At 37.1% G+C, this 24,418-nt stretch overlaps 1 protein-coding gene across 2 annotated transcripts in view; it reads left to right on the top strand.

Moving 5' to 3' along the window:
• Positions 1-24,418, top strand: part of ARHGAP20 (Rho GTPase activating protein 20) — a 128,425-nt gene that overhangs the window by 13,886 nt on the left and 90,121 nt on the right. For both annotated transcript variants that reach the window (XM_043579281.1, XM_043579280.1), the window contains exon 2: positions 5,970-6,052. In XM_043579281.1, coding sequence (XP_043435216.1) covers positions 5,970-6,052 — 83 coding nt within the window. The remainder of the gene's footprint in view (positions 1-5,969; positions 6,053-24,418) is intronic.

The following is a 24,418-nucleotide window of genomic DNA, read 5'->3' as shown; positions in this document are numbered from 1 at the left end:
GAGAGAGGGAGACACAGAATCGGAAACAGGCTCCAGGCTCTGAGCCATCAGCTCAGAGCCTGACGCCGGGCTCGAACTCCCGGACTGCGAGATCGTGACCTGGCTGAAGTCGGACGCTTAACCGACTACGCCACCCAGGCGCCCCTGGGACCTGACTTTTAATTAGCATAATGTTTTTAAGATTCATTCATGTTGTTACACATGTCAGTACATCTTTTATTGCCAAGTAATATTCCATTATATGGATATACCACATCGTGTTTATTCATTCATCAGTTGATGGACACTGGGGTTATTTCCACTTTTTAACCATTATAAATGATGCTGCTGTGAAGATTCATGTGCACGTTTTGTGTGGATTTGTTTTCATTTTCTTGAGTATGTACCTGGAGGAATAGCAGGATCATATGGTAACTCTGTGTTTAACCATTTGCAGAACCTCTGAACTATTTTCCAAAGTGACGGCACCATTTTACATTCCCGCCAGCTTTTTATTAGAGTTCAATTTATCCACATCTTCAGTAGCACTTCTTATGTCTTTTTTATTACAGCCGTCCTAATGAGTATAAAATGATAGTTCATAGTTTTGATTTGCATTTTCCTGATGGCTTATGATGTTGAGCATCTATCTTCTCATATACTTATATGCCATTTGTGTATCTTCTTTGGAGAACTGCCCATTCATATTGTTTGCCCATTTTAAAATTGGAGTATTTATCTTTATTGAATTGTGGCAATTCAGTAACAATTCTTTATAATCCTTTGTCAAATTTTCTTCCATTCTGTGGGTTTTCTTTTCACTTCCTTAACAGTGTCCTTTGAAGAACAGAAGTTTTTAATCTTAACAGTGTCCAAGTTATCTGTTCTTTTTCTTTTGTTGTTTGTGCTTTCGGTGTCATATCTAAGAAACCACTGCCCAATCCATAGTCACAAATATTTCTGCCCATGTGTCTTTCTAAAATTTTTTTACACTTTCAGCTCTTTTAGATCTTTGATCCATTTTGAGTTAATTTTTATATATGGTATGAGGTAAGATCCAACTTAATTCTTTTGCATGTGCATAGCCAGGTGTCTTTGTACCTTTTGTTGGCAGGTAATTAACTTTAATCAGCAGATGTTTACCATGTAGCTCAAAGAGGTATGTCAACAACACTGTGTCAAAAGATGTAGTTTGTGTTGTGTAAGGATGGCTCATAACTATACAGCTCACAGCAGATGCTTACATTTGTTTAATGATAGCATTCCAGCAGAGCCCCTTAAAGGTTTATTTGTTTTTCTGCGAGTGTGTATTTAGGGATAGCGATATAGGTATGGAGAATAGTAGGTTTTAAAATTCATATAAAGCTTTCATTTATTGAGTGCATACTTTGTGCCAGGCTTTGTAATAGGCTTGGGGAATGCAGAGATAGACCTACCACAGAGCAGAATTTCAGTAAATAATTGTTGAAGGACAGGAAAAGGTTGGGAAGAGGTTATAATCCCTACCCTCTAGAAAGTGGCAGAAAGATAAATAGTATAACACGAGATGCCATAACTGAGGTGCAATATGTGAAGCAAGATAGGAACACAGAGAATTGAACACATAGTGAATCCAACTGAGATGGAAAGCAACTTGTAGATTAGCTGCTAATGTTGTGCATTATTGAAATACCAAAAAAATGAATTGCAGGCATTTGGTTCTTATTTTCAATTATGATCTCTATTTCACTTTTGGCAGAATGGATTTTTCCCTTTTTTACTAAATATAACTGCAGAGGAGACAGCTTAGGAAACCAAAGATCTAATTACTTTCTTGTGTTCATGTTATATTTCCCTAATTGCTGTTAGTAAAAAGAGCCATTTTTAAAATTTAATTGCATTTCTTCCCTTTTACAATTTCTCACAAGGTCCTCTTTATCTTTCCCAATTACAGGTGGAGGGGTAAATAAATGCTACTTCATGTTTGTTTGTTTTTTAGCTCAAACTCTTGTTTAGTTTTTTGGGCTCTTGAATACTAGGTAAATGGTACACTATCAATAAAATCATTCCCAGGGGCGCCTGGGTGGCGCAGTCGGTTAAGCGTCCGACTTCAGCCAGGTCACGATCTCGCGGTCCGTGAGTTCGAGCCCCGCGTCAGGCTCTGGGCTGATGGCTCAGAGCCTGGAGCCTGTTTCCGATTCTGTGTCTCCCTCTCTCTCTGCCCCTCCCCCGTTCATGCTCTGTCTCTCTCTGTCCCAAAAATAAATAAACGTTGAAAAAAAAAATTTTTTTTTTAAAAATAAAATCATTCCCAAAAGATTAATGCAGTTTATTTTTTAACCTAATATGTATTTTATATTTTAAAAAGATTACCTTTTTATTTTTATTTGTTTATTTTTAAATGTTTATTTATTTTTGAGACAGAGAAAGAGCATGAATGGAAGAGGGTCAGAGAGAGGGAGACAGAATCTGAAGCAGGCTCCAGGCTCCGAGCTGTCAGCACAAAGCCTGATGCGGGGCCCGAACTCACAGGCTGTGAGATCATGACCTGAGCCAAAGTCGGATGCTTAACCGACTGAGCCACCCAGGCGCCCCAAAAGATTACCTTTTTACAATACTCACTTTCAGAATGACATCCAGTATTTATGAGGTCATCTAGATAGGAACATCAAACACGTGGGCATTCTGAAAAATCATGCTGTAAATTGTGATTTTTAAGCTAACGACAAAAAGCACTGTCTTAAACCTACCCTGTTTTCTGTGAGGCAAAGAATCATAGTTTTTCCTGTCATTGAACAACTGAAATTTGTTGATGTTGGGCAAGTATAGCCTCAACCTGTCCTGACAAGTTTGCACTGTAATCTATTTGTAAAGGAATCAGTAGTCTCATTCTATTTCCATGCATTGTCTTTCACGCAGTTGTTATAAACAAAAAGAAAATCCAAGTCTTTATTGCCTGAGAACAGAGTCTCTGATAGATAAGTGAATTTGTTTTGAAGTCACCATTGGCCCTTTGTTTTGCTACACTTTTGAGCCAAAGAAAGAGATCTGTGTATGTTTAACTAATTGATACCCAAATCTATCTATTAAGCTCATATTGGCCATTCTTAAGATTTTTAATTACTTACAAGAGGAATGAATCCTGTGAATCTTAAATTGGCAAATGTGATGTTTATTTCCATGCATATCTAAGGTAAATCTTTGGTGGACACTTAACATGAGAATATCAGAAATAGAAGGGACCTAAGAACCTATGTAGTCCAGATTTTCTGATTTTCTGGATTGGGAAATGAAATGCCCAGAGGAGTGACTGAATTGCCTTGGATGTTGCATTTCTCAATAGCAGTAGAGTAAGTCTCACTACAAACAATTGGATCTCAAAAATAATATTTTTCCCGTGGTTTGATCACACTCTGTGCATGTGAATCCACTAGATGAGGTGGACACACTCTGCATTGGACTCCTCATACATCTGACAATTTTATGACTAAGAAAACACAGTATAATTAGTGTGTGTATGAATGGTCCTCTACATTAAGTCTCCATGAAAAACTCCTATTTTAAAAGCACAGAAGAAAATTTGTCACCCTTCTTTGACTATTCGTTCTCATGTTTAGCAGCCATCACTCTCAGGAAGATTTCCTTATGTCAGAAGGTTTTAAATTTGAGGTCCGTGAATCCCCAAGGAATCCATTTTATGTGGGTTGCTGAACCCCTTGAAAAATTGTGTGCAGAACTTAATTCACAGCTTTTGTAAATTCCTCAAAGAACCACTATCCAAGACCAACCTGGATTTCTTTTTGTTTTATCTTCCTTGGATGATGCTTTCTATCCTCTGTATTATGACTGCATTAATTTGGAGATTATTACTGTTTACAAATGAAGAATTTCAGGTCATTTTAGCCTTTCTCACAGATTCTTCTTCCCCCCACATTTTAAATCATATTTATGGCTATCTTTTGAATCCTTTCCAAATTCTTTGTAAACCTGAAAGGCAAGGAGCTCAGAATGAGAAATCGTTTATTAATGAAGATTTTGTTAGGAGCTTGGATCTGGGGACAGTGGTGTCAGAGGGTTAGGGGCCTCAGAAGTAAGTCTGCTGAGATAAATACAGGAATGTGGTTCCCACTAAGGTAGACTAGGCAGACCCTAAGGTCAAAACGGAGGATAAGGAGCCCAGGTAAAACTTAAAGGATTGGGCACATTTCAAAGTTCGAAGCATGGTAAATAGATACTGAATAAAGGGAGTCAGGAAGATTGGGAGTATGAATCTAGCCCAGACCTAAAGGTGAAACAGAATCCTGTGGAAAATCTGCATGTGAACAGATTGCTACCTTTCTTAGTAAAATCAACCAGTCTTTTACTATTGAGACTCTTCACATCAGGACAGGCCACTGGACCTTGTGGCACAAATACTTGTCTCCCAGATTTTCCTTCTTCCTGCCACCTCTGCGGTCACACTGGCCTCGGCATGGTGGATTCAGGAGAGTTAGGTTCCCAAGAGATGTGAGTAATGGAAACAGTGGGATGGGGCTTACAGCTTAAGATAGAAAGTAGGTTATCAGAATCACAGACTTTTCTGGGAACCTAATGAAAATCGTGGGCTTTCTCTCCAGAAGGAAGGCACTATATACATACTGTGTAAAAAAGAAAATTAAACAGTTTAACCCTCCCTGAAACCCATTCATGGTTAGTAACTTCTGATTGAGAAGAATGGTATTCTATATTTCTTACCCATTTGTTTCCTGTCCTTTACCTTTATTCATGGTTTATTATTTCAGTTGCTATCTGAGCCATATTAAGGAGGATTCGGCATAGAGTTTCCACATGTGAACCAAAAGATTAATGGGGGGGGGGGATCGACAACACTGAGGCATGACACTGGTGACAACAGTAACTGGGGAGAGATCCTGGGACATGGTGAATTTGGGGGATAAGAATTGTATCCCCTTCTCACTGGGTTATTCTTCCTGTGTTCCTAGGCTAGGATCTAGGTTTTATTTTACTAGCTAAGAAGTAGTTCCTTTATGAATAATGTAATGAGGTACTGCCACTGAGCCAGTTACGTTTTCTATGGTTCCTGTTGGAGCATACCCAGTTCCCAGGATGGCTGGCCTGGGTCCTCCAGCAGTCGGTGAGCCCTCTGGCCAGGACGGGGTGGGGAACAGAAGAGTGTCCACAGCCTGTGCCTTGCTTATGGTTCGTTATGACTCTGTTGGTGATTTTACTCATCCGTATCTGGCAGCATGCCCTCTGACTCTATCTAGACTTGTTAAATATAAAAGACTGAATTTAGAGAGTACTTATCTGAATAATCCAAGTTGAATAAATCCCCATTTACCATGAATTTTAGGTCCTTGAAACAGAGTACTTGAATTATCCAGTTAATCCTATGTTTATATACCACTTAGAAAAGAAAAAAGTGTTCTTTTGGTTTTTTTTTAAGTTCCAGCAAAAAAAAAATCTGTGTGGAAGAAGGGAGTCCCAGATGTGTAAATATTTAAATTTAAAGGTCTATGAGATGTGTAAGAATCTAGTCTCTTTGCTTTAATTTTTTTTTTCCTCCCTTTACTTGACCTTTTCAAATCCTGATTCCCCTTGAAGCCCAGTTTGGGGCCTACCCTGCCTATGAAATAGAGATAGTGGAGCCTACCTACTCAGATGACATTTAGGGGTATAAATGAGATAATCCAGTCCTGCCTTTAGCACAGGGCCAGGTACATAATAAGTAATATTATCTGTTAGCTGCAATTGATGATAATGGTTATGATCAAATACTCTGATCAACATTTAACCTCCTTATTCTCTATTCATAAAAAATATTTACTGCCTGTTCCAGTTCTTGACACGTACTATTCTAGTTTAGATGTGATTATCTCTGTAATGAGACTGCAAACTCTTGGAGAGGCAAGGATCGGCAATACAAAATTTGCTGAATTGGTTTAAAAGTTGGCATTTACTTGCTTTAGAAGTCACGTGGTCTTCATTTCGATTTTTTTTTTTCTCAACAGAAAATGAAAACACTAGCAGAAAGGAGGAGGAGTGCGCCATCTCTTATCCTGGATAAAGCCCTACAAAAAAGGCCCAGTACCAAGTAAGTAAATAGCTTTGTAGTACACATTTGGCAAGTGCTACGTTTTTCTTTTTTTTTTTAATGTATGGGGTTTTTGTTTTTTATCAGCACCAGAATTCTCTGTTTAATAATAGAAAATATGACTTCTGTTCTGATATTATTTAAGAAGGGCTGTATTTTATGTGAATCATAAAGCCTTTTAGAGCTGGTCTGTGATCAGATGCAAGAATCTCACAGCACATAGTACACAAATGTGCAGGCCTCCGCGTATTGGTAAAGTTTATTTATAGAAACAAGTAGCGATCAGAATACTAAAAGATGAGTTATTTTAATCACCATATATCTTTGGTAACACACGAACTTTAGCTTATTTTTTATAATAAGGTGATGCTTGTGCATGGGCATAAGGTAAATTTTTACCAATTTTAGATATGAAGAAAGATAACCCAAGTTGAGATTATAAAAAACGGAATGCTGATTTCTTGTATGCATTATTAAATTAATTGGTGAATTAATCAACAGAATTTGAAGTGGAAAAACAGGCTAATTAGCTGTTGAAAGGGCCATTTCACCTACTGAGGCTAAATACCGTTTCAATAGACATTTTAAGAAAGTCTTTAATAAGGTGTAGAAATTGAATGAATATTGCATCATTAACTTATTCGTTAATCTTTAAATGGCATTTTAACCAGGAGTTTTTATGTTCAAAGGAATCCTGTGATGATTTCCTCTAATCTGTGAATCCTTTTATATAAAGTGAAGTCCTTATCCCCTTTACTTAAACTGAGGGTATATCTGGTATTTCTGTGAATGATGTGCTAATTTGACATAAAATCTGTATGGAGGCATGAATTTTTTTCAGTGCCAAAAAGAAATTATATAACCAAATCCCAATTAGTGAAAATTTCAAAATACTTCAGTCTCTCTCTTAGGACTCATCATGTTCTCAGACTCAGGCAACTCCTCAGCCTGCCACCAGAAGACACATGCTTTAGTCGTTGGGTTGATCAGGAAATGAAAATAACTTTTAATAGATGCCTAATCAAAACTTAAGTAGGAAGATGTTCTTCTTCCAAATAAATAATATATTTCAGTGCCATTTGTAAATGACTTTTGGATTATTTTCATTAACGTATCTCTGCATTAGTATGGAAAAAAGGGAATGGTAATATTTTCAGTTTGACCCTGATTACCTAGAAAACTTAGGAGAAAGTATTTTTTAGGGGAAGTAGAGAGAAGAGACAGAATTATTAATACAACTGTGTATATGGATATACTCTATGTGTAAAAATAGCTTTATTATTTACTTTTAAAAATACAGATAAAAAAAAGTTTTAGGTATAATTTCTTACTGGAAGCTTCTGGGATAGATGTATCCCAGGCTTTTCAATTACAAGTAGCCCTTATATCAGAGAATCTTTAGCCCAAGATCAGGGGTCAATAGTGGCCCACTTATCCCCTAGGCCAGTGTGAGAACCTATAATATTTATGCATGTAGATATTTGAAGTTCATGTATACCAGTGATTCTCAGTGGGGTGGCACTAACTTCTAGGGGGCATTTTGGAATTTTGTGGAGCATTTGAGTTTGTCTCAGTGATTTAGTGGACCATGGCCAGAGATGGGAGACATCCTGTAATGCACAGGGCATCCTACATATAAAAGAATTGTGTGGTTCCTACATAGCCTTGAATATCACATGTATGGCATTTTTGTGAAGGGGACTAGAAAACTTTATATGATTGTCCATGCCTGTAACCTAACTCTACTTTATATACAAAATATTTTTACATATTTTTATCTGTTTCAATAAACACTAAATTTTCCAGAAATGCCACGATCTTGCATATCAAAGATAGTTGTACTTTATATTGTTTGGAACCATTTCAGAAAATCACGTGATTTTACTTCATTTTCCTATATTTGTTGTATGTCATAGTTTCTTATCATCCAGCTTCTCTTAAATTTAAATATATTAAATGTAAGTAGTGTAAGCATATGACTACTTCATTGTATTTTAGTATAGTCATGCCAGGACATACGCATATTGAAATACATAATTTATTATTAATTACTTTTATTTCATTTTCTTTTATGTTGCTGTTAGGGTATTTTGATGATATTTTTTGAAATTCTGTTAAACATCTGTGAATTTCTTTTCAGGATAGAAAAGGAGGAACTAAAATGAATATATATGTGTAGACTTTAATATAACAAAGGGGAATTGGGTCTAATAGGATTGAGAACTGACAGAGATGAAGTGCCAGGCTAGAGAAAATGGTAACACTTACCCACTTTATGGGACTGTTTTTAGTTAGAGAACCAATATGATAGTACACAGCCATGCCGTTCCCCATTCCTGTCTTCCCATCACCTCTGCAATAACTGGTGCTTACATTAGAGCCAGTTCCCAAATTTATGCCTGAGATAGCGAAATTGATGGGTTTGTGTTAAGATAGCCACAGGAAAAAAGTTTATTGGAGTTGAAGCTGTACGTGTTTTAGTCTTCAGTTTGTCTCCTATGAGTTTCTCTAGGACAGTAAAGGGAGTGCACAGAGCCTGGGAGGAGGGCCTTCTCCCATCTTATAGAAATAGTGCTTCTCCTCTGTGCGGTGTTGGGCAGTTAATGTGTATGAAAAGAAAGCTGTTGGGTGTTGAATGTGTACAGAGTATTTGTAGGTAATGAAATCTCCAGATTGGAAAGAATCATAAAGGTCATCTGGTCTGGTGGTTTCCAGAGCTTTCTAAGTTAATGTTCTGCAGAGGTACCCAAGCAGCCTGCGTAATTGTCAGAAACTCTTCATGGCTGATTCTGATACACTCTTGAAGGAAAACCACTATGGCAAGCTACAAAAAAAAATCCTTTCCCCCCCCCCAAAAGAATGCTTTTAAAAAATGAATATTGAAACTGAATTTTAAGAAAGTACAGAATTGCAATACGTACTTCTTATAAAACAATGTGGACATTATAAAACAACAAAGTCCCTACAGGCTCCTCAGGAGTAACCACTATTAATCACTTGTTTGTCCCTCTAAACCCTTGTCTATGCAAATGTGATTAGAATGTTTATTTGCTTCCTTACTGTTTAAATTCCCACTTTAACATAATTATATAAGTTCTTTTCATTTTCTTTAGGGTTTTTTTGTGGTTAGAGACCAAATCCTGTTATATCAACCATTTGAGAAAGCCTTTGAATTTTGTCCACCTATATATAATGTATGTTCTTGAAAATTTACATGAATCAGACTATTAATGAACTTGCTATTTTAAAGAAATCCTATAGTGAATTGTTTTATAAAGTGAATCATTTCTTTTTCCAAACTTGTTAAAAATAACTCATTTTCATAATTCAAGAATTTTGCTTTTCTATCAGACCCAGAAAACATGAAAAACTTCTAAAGTCCAAGCTGATAGCACACCTGTTTCAAGTAGAACTTTGTACAACAGAATTCTAGTACCTAAAAAGAATCTTTACTATTTCTTTACATGTAATATCATGGGAATTAACTTGTTAAAGAATAGAGTACTTTAGCATTTCATATTTCTTGGATGAAATACAATCATCATAACATTGCATATTTCTTGAATTTACCCTTACTTGATTTTGGCTTCGTGATAGAACCTTGATGTTTCTTCTTGTGACTTCCTGATAAGGTGTTGCTTAGTAATTGATGATGATAAAGTTTTTATCCAAAGGTTAGCAAACATCTACAGGGGATTTAAAAGAATCCCTTCACTTAACAGCTGTTGCACCTCAATTTTTATTGAATTTAATTAACAAGAGCTAGGTTTAAAAGAGAGGGAAGACTTAGGTTAGTTGGTGAGTTAACTGTATTTATGTGTTAAACAATTTTATATCCAGAGCTCGTGGATCAGCACATACAGTACAGAAGGAGAGGTGGTTTATAGATTGTAACTTTTCTTTTTTATATGTGGATACCATTCAGATCAGCTGGAGGTGATTTCTCTAAGTATTTATTTTATTATGTGGCATAGCAGATGACAGACCTCTTTCACACTGAGGTTAGTGGTTTGCCAGCATGGCTGCATTTACCTGTTCTTATTCTCAAACATCACATTGTTCAGTTCTGTGTTTAAGGACAACCTCACCTCATGCAGTAGACGTCCTTGGTAGGACACTAGGCACCTAATTTGAGGGCTTAGTTTCATTAAATGTAAAATGACCGTGTCGAACTTATTATCCAATAAAACCCTTCTAATTCTATAGCTACATAATTATGATTTGTGAAATTCAGTAGATCAACAGATCTCCTTATGCATGCTCTGAACTCTGATCATTCTGAACTATAGACAGTTTTCCTAAACTCACTCTACTCTACCGCTGGCTCAGGTGTCACCTCCTTCTGGCACTCCTCTAACCCATCATAAATAACGTTCATGCTTCCGGAGCTCCTTGTGTTTCTTGTAATCCTAAGCACTCATGCCACTGCATTGGCATCACCATTTATGTCATGTTCCCTTTAATGTCCGTGCCTTTGATTGATAAAATAATGCTTTGTACATACCTGGTGTTCATTTATTATTGTTGGATGATTGGTGAAAGAACAAGTGATTCCCATTTCCAAACCAAAATAGGAATTTAGTAAGTAAGCATAGCAGTTTCTGACTTTGCTGCCCTCCTTTCAGTATCCAATACCTAAGAGACCTTCCTTGTTTATTGGCATTATTTGTGAAATTCTGGCTAAGGAGAAAGGTAGGTTCCTTTTGACAAAATGATTCTGAATTATTGTTAGGAGGTTATATCGTGCAGCAGAATACCTCAAGAACTCATGTATGTGGTCTGGAAATACCACATGAATAGCTTGTGGTATTTCTTCATCCTTTACTTGGGTACACTCAAGTCCTCCAGACTTTCCCTCCAGAAATTCACTTGTTTGGATAGGTACCCAACCCACCTTGTAGAAGTTACACAAAAATATACCCACCCACTCTTGTTTTAAGTTACAATCTGTTAGCACTTTTAAGTTGATATTCACCTATCTCCTCACCTCCAAATTAATTTATGTGTGGTTCGCAGGACTTTGTGCTCTGTACTTTATATGTTACCTTTAAGCGTCAGCTCAGTGCTGCTGAGAGGAGAGGCCACGCCAGGCAAGCACGGTGAGTGGTGAGGCAGGAAGTGCTTGGGCTTTGGCTCTCCACCCTGACTTTCTGTGTGACCTTGGAATAATCACCTAATCTCTGAGACTCCATGTTTTCCTCTGTAAAATCTGAATCTCATGCTTGGAATATGGAATGTGAAAATTCTCAGAAGATTGACTTAGTTATTATTAGTTGCCTCTTTCCTTCCCTCAGACACTTTTCATTTTTCAAGCTTTAAACCTCCTGACTCATCCAGAAAACTCAAGTTTGTTAATGAAAAGCATCAACTTTATCTTCAAAGCATTGTATAACCAGGAGCAAATCATTGAGCCTGGCTTATTGTATAGTGGAAATTGAGTCAAAGACTTGCCCTAAGTCACACAGTTTATTATAGCTTTAGAGACGGGACTGGAACCCCAGTCCCCCTGGTCTTCATGGTATATTCTTTGCATTACGTAAACAAAAGTGTCTTAAAGCATGGATTCTGGAGCCAAATTGGCAGTTTTAAATCCCGATACTGGTCCTGACTAGCTGTGTGATCTTGGTAAGTTTATAAATCAGAGACAATAACAAAATCTATCTCATAAGGTTGTAAGGAAAACTAAATAGGTCTTTGCATGTAAATTTCTTTGTTTTTAATTTTTTAATATTTATTTTATTTTTGAGAGAGACAGACAGAGAGACAGAATCTGAAACAGGCTCCAGACTCTGAGCTGTCAGCACAGAGTCCGACGTGGGTTTCAAACCCACAAACCGTGAGATCGTGACCTGGGCCAAAGCTGGATACTTAACTGACAGAGCCACCCAGGCGCCCCACATGTAAATTTCTTAATGTAATTGCTAACACATAGTCAGTGCTATATGTATGAAGGCTATTATTATTGTTACTAGTAGTAGTAGCAATAGTAACAACAGAAATAGAAGTACATAATCCTCACAGAAAGACTCTTTGAGGAGCATAACAGATTAGAAATAAAAAGGATGAAAGATGCCATATAAAAGCCAGCTAGACTCTAATAGTAAATTCATTTTAGCAAGACAGTTATATTTCTAGGTCTGGCCTGAAGCATGGTTAGCTCAGAACATTTTGGATTTATTCTTGTTAGACCCTGACAACTCTTGATATCTCTGTAGGCAGAAGTTTGAAGTACACCTGGAATGATTCTGGAAAATAAGGCCCTGAAACATGGAAGATTTACCTGGTTTGCTCAGTTCCTCAAGGCAGAGTCTCCAAGAGATCCATATGTGCCAAAGCTATGAGTCAAGGGAAGGCACGGGTAGAATTGGCTAGTTTGGAATAAGGATGCTAGGGTGACAGAGCCATATCAGAGGGCATTGGAGAACTAGGAAAGCAGCTGTTTGCTAACTGGCTTCTGCTTCCTTTTGGTCAATTCACTCCTGTCGTGCATAACTACACACGCATGCACACACACACACACACACACACACACACATGCCAACGTTGCCTTACTTAGGCTATCCCCATTGTGTTCTACAAATTTCTCATCATCCCATTTCCTTGTTTCTCTGTTATGTTAGCATTATAATTTTAACACTAGTCTAAAGTAGATGGTAACTTATCATACCTTCACATGCAAGGAGTATATTTATATTCTGGAGTAGTTTTCTGAGGACTGTGATCAAATCTACTCTCACAATATGAAAACCACCTCTACCTGTGATGGTTTAATGCGAACTTTCCAGATACAGTAACTGGAATGAATTGAATGACCTTATGAAGGCCATTCTCATACTGCACACCCTAAGATAGTTGTGGTAGCACTTTGATATAATTTGATGGAAAGGTCAGTTTGAAAGAGAAGTTACTAGATTTTCTTTTGGAATTCTGCAAACCTTCTACACCTAGGTACAATTTCTTGGTACAAGACTTTGAAATAAAAATTTGAATTTTAGAGGAATTTTGAAAAAATTTTTAATACTTTTACAAAATTATACTAAGCTATATAGACATGTTATCTTAGAAAAAAAGCCTGTGCCAAATACTATCCATTGTGCTGCCTGGCATTATATGCCAGTTGGCTCTACATAAGGCCTGTTATTACAGTTTTGGACAATACATCCTTGAGTTTTAATTGAGAGACCCATAGATAATTCAAGGTATATGATCAGAAGAACAAAGTAGAAATTTAATACATGAAGATTGCCAGTGGCCTGCAAGATCTCTGTTTCCTTGTGAGGAATATTTTCCAAAATTGTAAAATTCAACTGTAAAGGAAAGAGACAGCTATTGCTTTATAAAGTGGCAAAGTTGACAAATTTTTACAAAAATTGAATTCATTGCTTTGTTAAGCAAAAGGCTTCCCAGACCTACAGATCACTTTTTTTTTTCAAGCTACTTTTCATGTTCCTTAAAAATGATCAAATACATCTGGTCCTGGTATATTGTGCTGTTTTCCTATGGCATGATTCCTGGAGAAAATCATTGGAAGATCATATTAAGTCTGTCCACATTCTAGTGGGCTTTGACAGGGTCAATCAATTTATTTTTGCAATTGCAAAACAGTGCATCCATTTAGTTTCTTCATTCCAACTATAGCCTAATTTGCTAATTGCAGTTATGATTCAATTTTATCTTTCATGTTGACACCAGGAAAGCACTGTCTCATTAGTGAATGTTTATTCGCCTTTCCTCACCCCTTCCACAGGGTGAGCCGGCTGTCCTGAGACATCCTTATTGTACTGGGCTGGGTCATCCCTTTCCCCTGTATAGCTGGAAAGCTAGGATTTCACAGAGGAGCCTCAGAATGTCACTCTCCTTCAGAACCCTGAGAAAAGATTTTATGGGGGAGGCAGAAGAATGTCACTATTATTGAGAAGCTTCATGGTATCATGGTTACGAAAGTGTGGACCCGCGGCCATCCTTGAATCCTTAGAATCTGGCCCTGCTTCTTACCAGGAGAGAGAACTTTGACAAGTTCCTTAACTTCTTAAGGCCTCACTTTGCTCATCTATAAAATGAGGATAACCTCACAGGAGATTCAGAGAGTTAATACTGTAATGTATCTGGCACACTGTAAGTATTATGGAAGTTTCTTGCTAAATAAAACTGTTAAAATACATAAATCCTTGTGCCGCCCTGTCATGTGATGTGTAATTGTCTTAGTAGTCCACATTTAGGCCTTGTTTTCTCCACCTGACTGCTTTTTGAGTGAAGGGACCATGTTTGCTGCTCTTCGCATGTACACGTTCAGTGCTGGGTACGGAACGGATACTCTAAATATTAGCTGAGCTGAATGAGTGATTCCTTCCTTCCCCCAGCTAAGTAGGGCAACTCTCAGTTGGAGTGGAAAGAAGGGTAAGAGTCCACTACTGCCTGATCAAGGAATGCAGCCAGCGTCAAAAGACCACACAAAGAAATACCAATTCTGGAGTGACGAGCTGTTTAATGCATGTTGATTTAATGCTCGCTTGTGTAACATACCATCTGTACTAAGACTCACTGCCACTGGTTCTTTGATGTACAGCTCCTGGTGTACTAAGACACAGAGAATGGAGTCTAGTCCCTGCTCTATCACTGTATATGACCCTGGTAGAGTCACCTTGCCTTTCTGCAACCTGGACTCTTTGTTCATCTGTCAGTGGTAGGAAGGAGGAGAGAGTGAGGTTGACTAAGTCAGATCATTTATGTACTTCCTCCGTCAGTCCCTGACTCCACAGTTTTGTTTCTTTACGCTAATCCTAACTCCATCACATGGAAAAGGGAAAATGGTATGAATGCTCCTTGCAAACCTTTTTATCACAACTCTTCCATCTCCAAGGGTGTGTCTGTCATACTGCTAAGGAATATGTATCCCGTCTGTCCCCTTTCATTGTACAAGTCAAACGTTTGCTTATGTGGGATCTTTGGTCTGTTTATTGTCATAATGTTATTTTGCTCGCCAGCCTCCATAATGGCCCCAGTGATTCCCACCTCATGGTATTCCCATTCTTGTCTAATCCCTTCCCACATTATATCAGAATCAATCTGTGTATTCAGTAGAATATTGCAAAAATGATGGCGTATCACTTTTAAGATTATAAAGGGCCAAGCTTCTATCTTGATTGCACTCATGCTCTCTCTGTCTCTATTATCACCTGCTTGGGGTTGGGTCAGAGGGAACCACGTCCTGACAGGTCCCATGGAGCAGCATATAGGGGAAGAACTGAAGCCTCTAACCACCACCACATGAGTGAGCTTAGAATCGGATTTTCTGACCCCAGTCAAGTTTTCAGGGATTGCAGGCCTAGCTTAACTGCAGCCTCATAAGAGTTCTGAGCCAGACCCAGCCAGCGAAGCTACTCCCTGTTTCCTGACCAATAGAAACTGTGCAAGATCATAAATGTTTGTTGTTTTAAGATGCTGTGTTTCTGAGTAGTTTGTTATGCAGCGATAGATAACCAGTAGTCATCTTCAGTTTATGAAACTAACTTTCTAGAATGTTTCTCCCATGTACCTTTTATGTATTCTTATAGCTAGAAGTGAAAAGATGGAAATAAATCTGTTCCATTTGTAAATGAAAACGCTCATTTTCCAGATCATGTAATTTGTTGGAAAGGGGGCCAGATGACATCATTTTTTTCTTTAAACAGCTTTATTGAGACACAGTTTATACCATGTAATTCACCCACTTAAAATATACAATTCAGTGGTTTTTAATATATTCACAGAATTGTGCAGCTATTACCTTGATCTTAAAGCATTTTCATCCTGCCTGCAAGAAACCCTATAACCATTAGCTAGCGGTCCTTTCTCATCACCCATGTCCCATCTTCCCCTGTCTCCAGGTCTAAGCAGCAACTTCCCTCTTTCTGTTCTTATAGCTTGCCTCATCTGGCCATTTCATATAAAAGCAGTTGTGCACTGTGTGCTCTTTTGTGGCTGGTTTCTTTCAGTTAGCATCAGGCTCATTCACAGTGTAACTGTGTTGGTACTTCATTACTTTTGATAGTGAAATAGTATTCCATTAGAAGCATAGCTGGACGACATTTTGTTTACTTGCTCATCAATTGATGAACATCTGGGTATTTTGTACCTTTTAGCTTTTATGAATAATGCTGCCATGAAAATTCCTGTACAAGTTTTTGTGCGGACATGCATTTCATTTCTCTCGGATTATACCTAGGATGAGATTGTTGGGTCGTGTGGGAACTCTGTGTTTAACTTTTTAAGGAGCCGTCAAACAGTTTTCCAAGACAGCTGCACTGTCCCACAGTCCCACTGGCAAGATGTACGGGTTTGAATTTCTCCCGGTCCTTAACATGCCTTGTTACTTTCCGTCTTTTTGATGATAGCTGTCTCTGGAGTGTGAGAAGGTACCTCTTCAGGGTTTTCATTTACATTTCCCTTATGATGTAGAGCATCTTTTCATGTGTTTATTTGCCATTTGTGCCTTGTTGAGGAAACATAGTATTTAAAACTTAGAGCATTTTTAAAATTTTTTTAAATTTTGAGACAGAGAGAGACAGAGCATGAGCAGGGGAGGGGCAGAGAGAGAGGGAGACACAGAATCCGAAGCAGGCTCCAGGCTCTGAGCTGTCAGCACAGAGCCCGATGAGGGACTCGAACTCACGGACTGTGAGATCATGACCTGAGCTGAAGTCGGACGCTTAACCGACTGAGCTACCCAGGCACCCCAAAACTTGGAGCATTTTTAATTGGGTTATTTATCTTTTCATTAGTGAGTTGTAAGGGTTCTTTATATATTGTCAAACAATATTCTTAACGTTATGTGTGTATATATAAGCAAAGCACAGGCTGTAGCACTGATTTCTGGCTTCTGAGGCCCGCAAAGTACCTGAGCCTGAAACATCTGGATAATTCCATTGTCCACTTCATTTTGTATTTACATACTTTGGGTTTGCTTCCTTGCTTTCTTTCTTTCTTTCTTCCTCTTCATTGAAACTAACCCTTCTGTTTTGGGGAAGAAAATTTCTACAAGTTGAATCCCAAGCATGGTGCTTTAGCAGATTTCTATGATGTATATACTCTACAAATTAACTTAGTTTGAGAGATTTAATAATCAACTTTTTTCATAATTATGGTTTTCTGGAATACCTATTTTCTTATTTATTCTTTAAAAATACAGTTGTTAGAAAGTTAATATATGTGCATTTTAGAAAATGCACAGGTGACATAATGTTTTAATGAGAACATAATGTTTAATGAGAATATAAATTAGAGCTCACAGTTTGTAGAAAGGAGTGACAGGAGATGAGGCTAGCAAAACAGATAAGACCAGATTGGAAATGGCCTTTATCAGGCTGAGGACTTTGGATTTCTAAGTAGGAAAGCATAATCTAAGAAAATGCATTAATGATATGATTTAATTCTTGATTTTGAAAAACAGAATTGATCGGAAGAGAGATGGTCAGGGTAGGTAGACTATTAAGGAGACAGTTGAAAATTATTCAGGCAAATGAAAATGAAGAGCTTATATGGTGAAGGGGAAGAATTGAGAGTAATAACCAGATTTGGATGTAAAGGAAGTGGGAGGAGTTAAGAATGAAGTTTTGAAATTTGGAAGACTAGATAGATTTGGTGACATTAACAGATTGGCTAATTGAGCAAGTTTTCAACATCATGAATTTTGAGGTGTAGGACAAAGTATTAGTGTTAGCAATACTAATAAAAGCTATAATGTAAATTGAATGCTTAGGATTTACCAGGTTCTTATTTAAGTATTTTATGTATACATTTTTAAGTGACTTTTTTGTTTTACAGTAAAGATGTTTAATCTTAGAATTCAATCTTAGAAATCTTAGAAACTTAAAAAGAAATCTTAGAAACTTAATAATTTAGCTTAAGTCTCAGCTGTTAAGTAGTGGAGTTGAAATTTAAATCTACTTGTCTCTAATGTTACAATTTGTGACCGTACCCGCCATACTATACTAAGTCAGTAAAGTCATTTCAATTTTCAGAATTTCCTATCTCATAAGATAAAGAAAATTTCTAGAAGATAGGTTTATGCAACTTCATTGTTACTGTTATAATCTCATTGTGACCATTAGATTCTGTCTATTATGGACAGATCAGAGATCATCACTATTTTTTTTTAACTTTTTAAACGTTTATTTATTTTTGAGAGAGAGAGAGAGAGAGAGAGAGAGAGAATGAGTGGGGGAAAGGCAGAGAGAAAGGGGGACACAGAATCCAAAGCAGGCTCCAGGCTCTGAGCTGTCAGCACAGAGCCCCACACAGGGCTTGAATTTCTGAACTGTGAGATCATGACCTGAGCCGAAGTTGGATGCTTAACCCACTGAGTCACCCAGGTGCACCCCAGAGATCATCACTTTAAATGAAAATGATAGAATGGCTCTCAAATGATTCTGCTACTTTATCTCCAACTCAAAAGAGGCTAATCCTGGGGCACCTGGGTGCCTCAGTTGGTTAAGCGTCTGACTTCAGCGCAGGTCATGATCTCATGGCTCATGAGTTCAAGCCCCGTGTCAGGCTCTATGCTGACAGCACAGAACCTGGAGCCTGGTTCGGATTCTGTGTCTCTCTCTTTCTGCCCTTTCCCCACTCATGCTGTGTCTGTCTCTCTCTCTCTCTCCTTCAAAAATAAATAAACATTAAAAAAATTTTAAAACAAAAAAAAAGTCTAATCCTATAAATTACATTGTTTAATGTAATTATTTGTTTAACTTTGGGTATTTTCTAGTATAAAGCAGGAAGTTGAAATATTATATACTGCATTTTATATAACTTTGTTTTGTTTTTATTTTTTTTTTCATTTTTTTTTTCAACGTTTATTTAATTTTTTGGGGACAGAGAGAGACAGAGCATGAATGGGGGAGGGGCAGAGAGAGAGGGAGACACAGAGTTGGAAACAGGCTCCAGGCTCTGAGCCATCAGCCCAGAGCCTGACGCGGGGCTCGAACTCACGGACCGCGAGATCGTGACCTGGCTGAAGTCGGACGCTTAACCGACTGCACCACCCAGGCGCCCCATTGTTTTGTTTTTATTTTTGACTATAATTTTTAATGTTAATAGCTAAATTTATGGCCTATACCAGAGAATATGGTTGTATGGTATATGATTTCTAAATTTTCTTTATGACTTAATACATAGGTTTTTGAAGCACTACATGTATGTTGAAAAATATGTAGCCACGTAAATCATCAATCCCTTCCTAGTATTTTGTCCTCTTGTTCTGTCACTCCCTAAAAGAGCTGTGTAGTGTTTCCCACTTCAGCTGTGGACATGTACATTTCTTCATGTTACTGTATTCGTTTCTTGCTTTATGTGTTTTGAAATTATATTGTGAGGTCCATAAAGCTCAGGATAGTTCTATCTTTCATCAAGTGGAAATACCTTTCTTTTGTCCTATTTATTTCTTTTGTACCTGTCTCCTTTGGCTCAGCAGAATGTTTTTGAGATTCATCTATGTTACATATATCAAAAGTTTGTTCCTTTTTATTGCCAAGCAATATTTCATCATATGGATATACCACAGTTAGCTTCCTTAGTTCGTGTTGGTAGACATTTGAGTTGTTTGCAGTTTAGAGCTATTATGAAGAAAACTGCTGTGAACATTTGAATACGGATCTTAATGTTTTCACTCTGTTGGGTAAATACCAAAGAGTTAAATTACTGGATCCTATAATTAAGTGTTTAAGTTTAAAATAAACTTCCAGACTATTTTCTAAAGTGTTTATAGTATTTTACATACCCACCAGCAATGCATGAGAGTTCCAGTTGTTCCACATCCTTGCCGAAACTTGCTCATTGACTGTTCAAAATGGTTATCCTTACCATTTTGGTAAGTGGGTATGTAGTGGTATCTCACCATTGTTTCCATTTGCATTTTCCTGGAGACTAAGGTACTGTGCATCATTTCATGTAATCATTGCCTGTTTTTCTTTGTGCAGTGACCTGATTAAATCTTGTGCACATTTCTTTATTTGTAAACCTAGGGAATTATAAAAGTTCTTTGTATGTTCTAGGTAGATAGGTCCATTGTCAGATACATATAGTAAAAATATTTCCTCTAAATCTGTCTTTTCATTTTTCTTAACAGTGCTTTTTGAAGAGCAAAAGTTTTAAGTTATGATGAAGTTTAATTTAACATATTTTCTCTTTTACAGCTTATATGTGTCTTATCTAAGAAATATTTGAATACTTGAATGTCTCAAAGATAGTATGCTGTGTTTTCTTCTCTACTAGGCCCATGATCAAGTTGATTAATTTTTATATATGGCATAAAGGAAGGGTATAGGTTTATTACTTTTACTTACGGATATCCAGTTGTAGCAGTACCAATGATTGAAAAGAGTTTCTTTTGCCAATTGGGAAAAAAGGACATATGTCTTCATTCTGGAACGTTTTTTCAAAAATCAACTGGCCATACTTGTGTAGATCTACTTCTAAATTATGTTCTTTTCCATCAGTCTATAGGTCTGTCCTTACCAATACTATAAAATTTTCATTACTGAACTTTGTAATAAGTCTTTTATGGTTTTTGTTGATATTATAACTTTCTGTTGCATGTTCCATTTGATCATTGCTAATATATAGAAAGACAGTTGATTTTTTGTTTATTGACTTTTAATCTTTTGATCTTATTAAATTCACTTATTCTGTTAGCTTTTTAAAAATTTCTATTAGTTTTAATACAGATTTCTCAGGATATTCTGTATACACATTCATTTCCTTTGTGGATAAAGAGAGTTTTACTTCTTCCATTCTGATCTGTTAAGTTTTTATTTTATTTTCTTACCTTCATGTACTGGCTAGAATCTCTGGTACATTGCCTAATAGAAGTGGTATGAGCAGACTTGACCTTTTTTCTTCCTCATTTTAGGCAGGAAAATACTTAGCCTTTCACCATGGCATGTGATATTAGCTAGCTGCAGAGTCTTTTTGTACATGTCTTTTATTAAATTGAGGAAGTACCCTTTTATTCTAATAGCTTTTTAGTGTTTTATCATGCACGGGAATTGAATTTTGTCACATACTTCTGCTGCAACTTTGAAATGATCACATGATGGGACACCGTGGTGGCTCAGTCAGTTAAGCATCTGACTCTTGATTTCGGCTCAGGTCATGATCTCATGGTTCCTGAGCTAGAACCGCGTCAGGCTCTGTGCTGACAGCATGGAGCCTGCTTGGGATTTTCTCTCTCCATCTCCCTCCGCCCCTTCCCACCTTGCATGAGTGGTCACTCTCTCTCAAAAACAAATGTTCATATGTTGTTGTTCTCCTCTTTTAGTCTTAATATAGTGAATGACATTGATTTTTTTAAATAAACTTTTATTTTAGGGGCGCCTGGGTGGCGCAGTCGGTTAAGCGTCCGACTTCAGCCAGGTCACGATCTCGCGGTCCTTGAGTTCGAGCCCCGCGTCAGGCTCTGGGCTGATGGCTCAGAGCTTGGAGCCTGTTTCCGATTCTGTGTCTCCCTCTCTCTCTGCCCCTCCCCCGTTCATGCTCTGTCTCTCTCTGTCCCCAAAATAAATAAACGTTGAAAAAAAAAAATATTAAAAAATAAATAAATAAATAAATAAATAAATAAATAAATAAATAAATAAACTTTTATTTTATAATAGATCTGAGATTTACAGAAAAGTTGCAAGAATATTACAGAGTTTATGGGTACCCTCAAACAGTGTTCCTTGTTAACATCTTAAAATACTACAGGATATTTGTCACAACTAATGAACCAATATTAATACATTATTATTAACTAAAGGTCATACTTATTAGATTTTTACTTACCTTTTTCTATCCCAGGATCTCATTCCAAATACAATACTGGATTTAGTCATTACATCTTCCTTAAGCACCTCTGGACTATGACAGTTGCTCAGACTTCTGTTTTTGATGACCTTGACAGTTTTTTTTTAAGTTTATTTATTTATTTTGAGAGAGAGAGAAAGTGAGCAGGGATGAGGCAGAGAGAGAGGGAGAGAGAGAATCCCAAGCAGACTCCATGCTGTCAGTGCAGAGCCCAACGTAGAGCTTGATCCCATGACCATGAGATCATGACCTGACCCAAAATCAAGAGTCAGCTGCTTAACTGACTGAGGCACCCAGGTGCCCCAGATGACCTTGACAGTTTTGAGGCATTTAGTAGAAAGTGCTTCAATTTGGGTTTGTCTGATGTTTTCTTATAGTAAGAAAGGGTTATGTGTGGTTAGAAAGGGTTTATAGAGTATTTGCAGTCCATATACATTAGAAACAGGGTCTGCAGTTTTCCTGTGCCATTTTTGTCTGGTTTGGGCATGAGGGTAATGGTGGCTTCATAAAATGAGTTGGGAAGTGCTACTTGTTCCTTCAAGAAGGGCGTGAAAGGGAATGCCATTGTATCTTCCTAAAACGCTTGGTAAAATTCACTAGTAAAGTTGTCTAGAGTTTGAGGTATTTGGGGGAGGAAAGCTTTCAATTATGATTTTCATTTCTTTACCAAAGATAGAACTATCTGGGTGTTCTGTTCCTTTTGAGTTAGTTTTGTTAATTTGTTTATTAAAAAAGTCAAGGAAAGTATGCATTTCATCCCATTTGTAAGTTTATTCACCGCAGTTATTCATAACCTTTTTTATGCTTTTAATGTCTGTAAGAACTGTAGTGATATTACTTCTTTAATTTTTGATATTAGTAATTACTGAATTCTTTTTTTTTCTAGATCAGTCTAACTAGGGGCATGACAATTTTACTTATTTTTTCAAAGAACCAGCTTTTGGTTTTGTTGCTTTTCCCTACTGTGTGTTCACTTTTTATTTCATTGATTTTTTTGTTTTTAAAGATTCATTAGAGTTTAATTATGTACAGTTCAGTATTCATATTTAAAGTGTGCAGTTTGATGAGTTTTTTGCATATTATGTCCGTGAAACCACCACTACAATCAAGATAATGAACATTTTCATAACTTCCAAAAGCTTCCTCACGTGCCTTTGTACTTCATACTTTCCTGCTACCCTGCTGACTTCTCCTCAGGCAATCAGGGAACTTCCTGATGTCACTATAGGTTAGCTTACATTTCTGCAGATTTTGTATAAATATACCATGTTACTTTTTATTGCCGAGCAGTATCGTAGCAGTATCGTGTGTGGGTATGCCACAAGTTGTGTATCCCTTTTATCTACTCGTAGGGTGTTTTCCAATTTTGTGATTAAAAATAAAGTTGCTTTGTACATTTATGTACAGTATTTGTGTGTACTTTTATTTCATATGTTTTTGTTTTTTGCTAAGTACCAAGATGTAGAATGGCTGGTTGTATGGTAGATGTAGTAAGAAACTGCCCAAGTGTTTTCCAGAAGGGTTATACCATTTTAGGTTCCCAGTAGCAGTATATGAAAGTTACAGGTGTCCCACATCTTCACCAACACTTAGTATGGTCATTTTTTAAAATTTTAGTCATTCTGGAATATATTTTACCCTTTGTGGTTTCAGTTTGTGTTTTCCTGATTACTAATGAACTTGAGCATCTTCTCACAAGTTTATTTGTTACCCATATATATCATCTTTGGTAAAGTGTCAGGTCATATCACTTCATTGGTGGGGGGGTCTTACTGTTGAATTTTAAGTATTCTTTATAAAATCCAGATCTGTGCTGCCCAGTATGGTAGCCAGGAGCCACTGGCAGTGTAAATTTAAATCAAACTGAATACTATAAATTCAGTTCCTGAGTCACAGCAGCTACATTTCAACTGCTCGCTTAGTCACATATGAATAGTGGCTACCTGTTAGTGCAGATACAAGGTATTTCCATAATCTCTGAAAATTCAGTTGTCAGTACCATTCTAAATGTAAGTCCCTTGTTGAGCCCTAGGTTTTGTGAATATTGTTTTCTAGTATGTAGCTTGCCTTTTCATTTCAATAACAATGTCTTTCGAAGAGCCAAGTTTCAAATTAGGATGAAATCTGTCATTTTTTTTTTCTTTTACACTTTTGTGCACTCTGTGTACTACTGAGTTTTTTTTTCCTAGACCCAAGGTCCACATCTCTTCCTATGTGTTATGTTAGAATTTTTATAGTTTCAGATTTTTCATTTAGGGGCGACAATCTATTTTGAGTTAATTTTTGTATATCATATGAGATCAGCATCAATACTTTTATTTCATATGGCTCTCCAGTTGTTCCAGCATCAGTTTTGAAAAGATTTTTCTTTCCCCGCTTAATTATCTTTGCACCATTGTCAGATAATCATTTGGCTATGTAAATTTGTGTCCACTTCTGGACACTGTTCATGCTAGTATCACTCTGTCCTGATAACTGTGGCTTTAAAATGTTTTTAAATCAGATTGTGAGAGTTCTTCAACTTTGTTCTTATTTTTCAAAATTGCTTTG

The sequence above is a fragment of the Prionailurus bengalensis genome, chromosome D1, assembly GCF_016509475.1.
Source record: "Prionailurus bengalensis isolate Pbe53 chromosome D1, Fcat_Pben_1.1_paternal_pri, whole genome shotgun sequence".
NCBI classification, from domain to species: Eukaryota; Metazoa; Chordata; class Mammalia; order Carnivora; family Felidae; genus Prionailurus; species Prionailurus bengalensis.
This window is presented reverse-complemented; position numbering and strand designations above follow the sequence as displayed.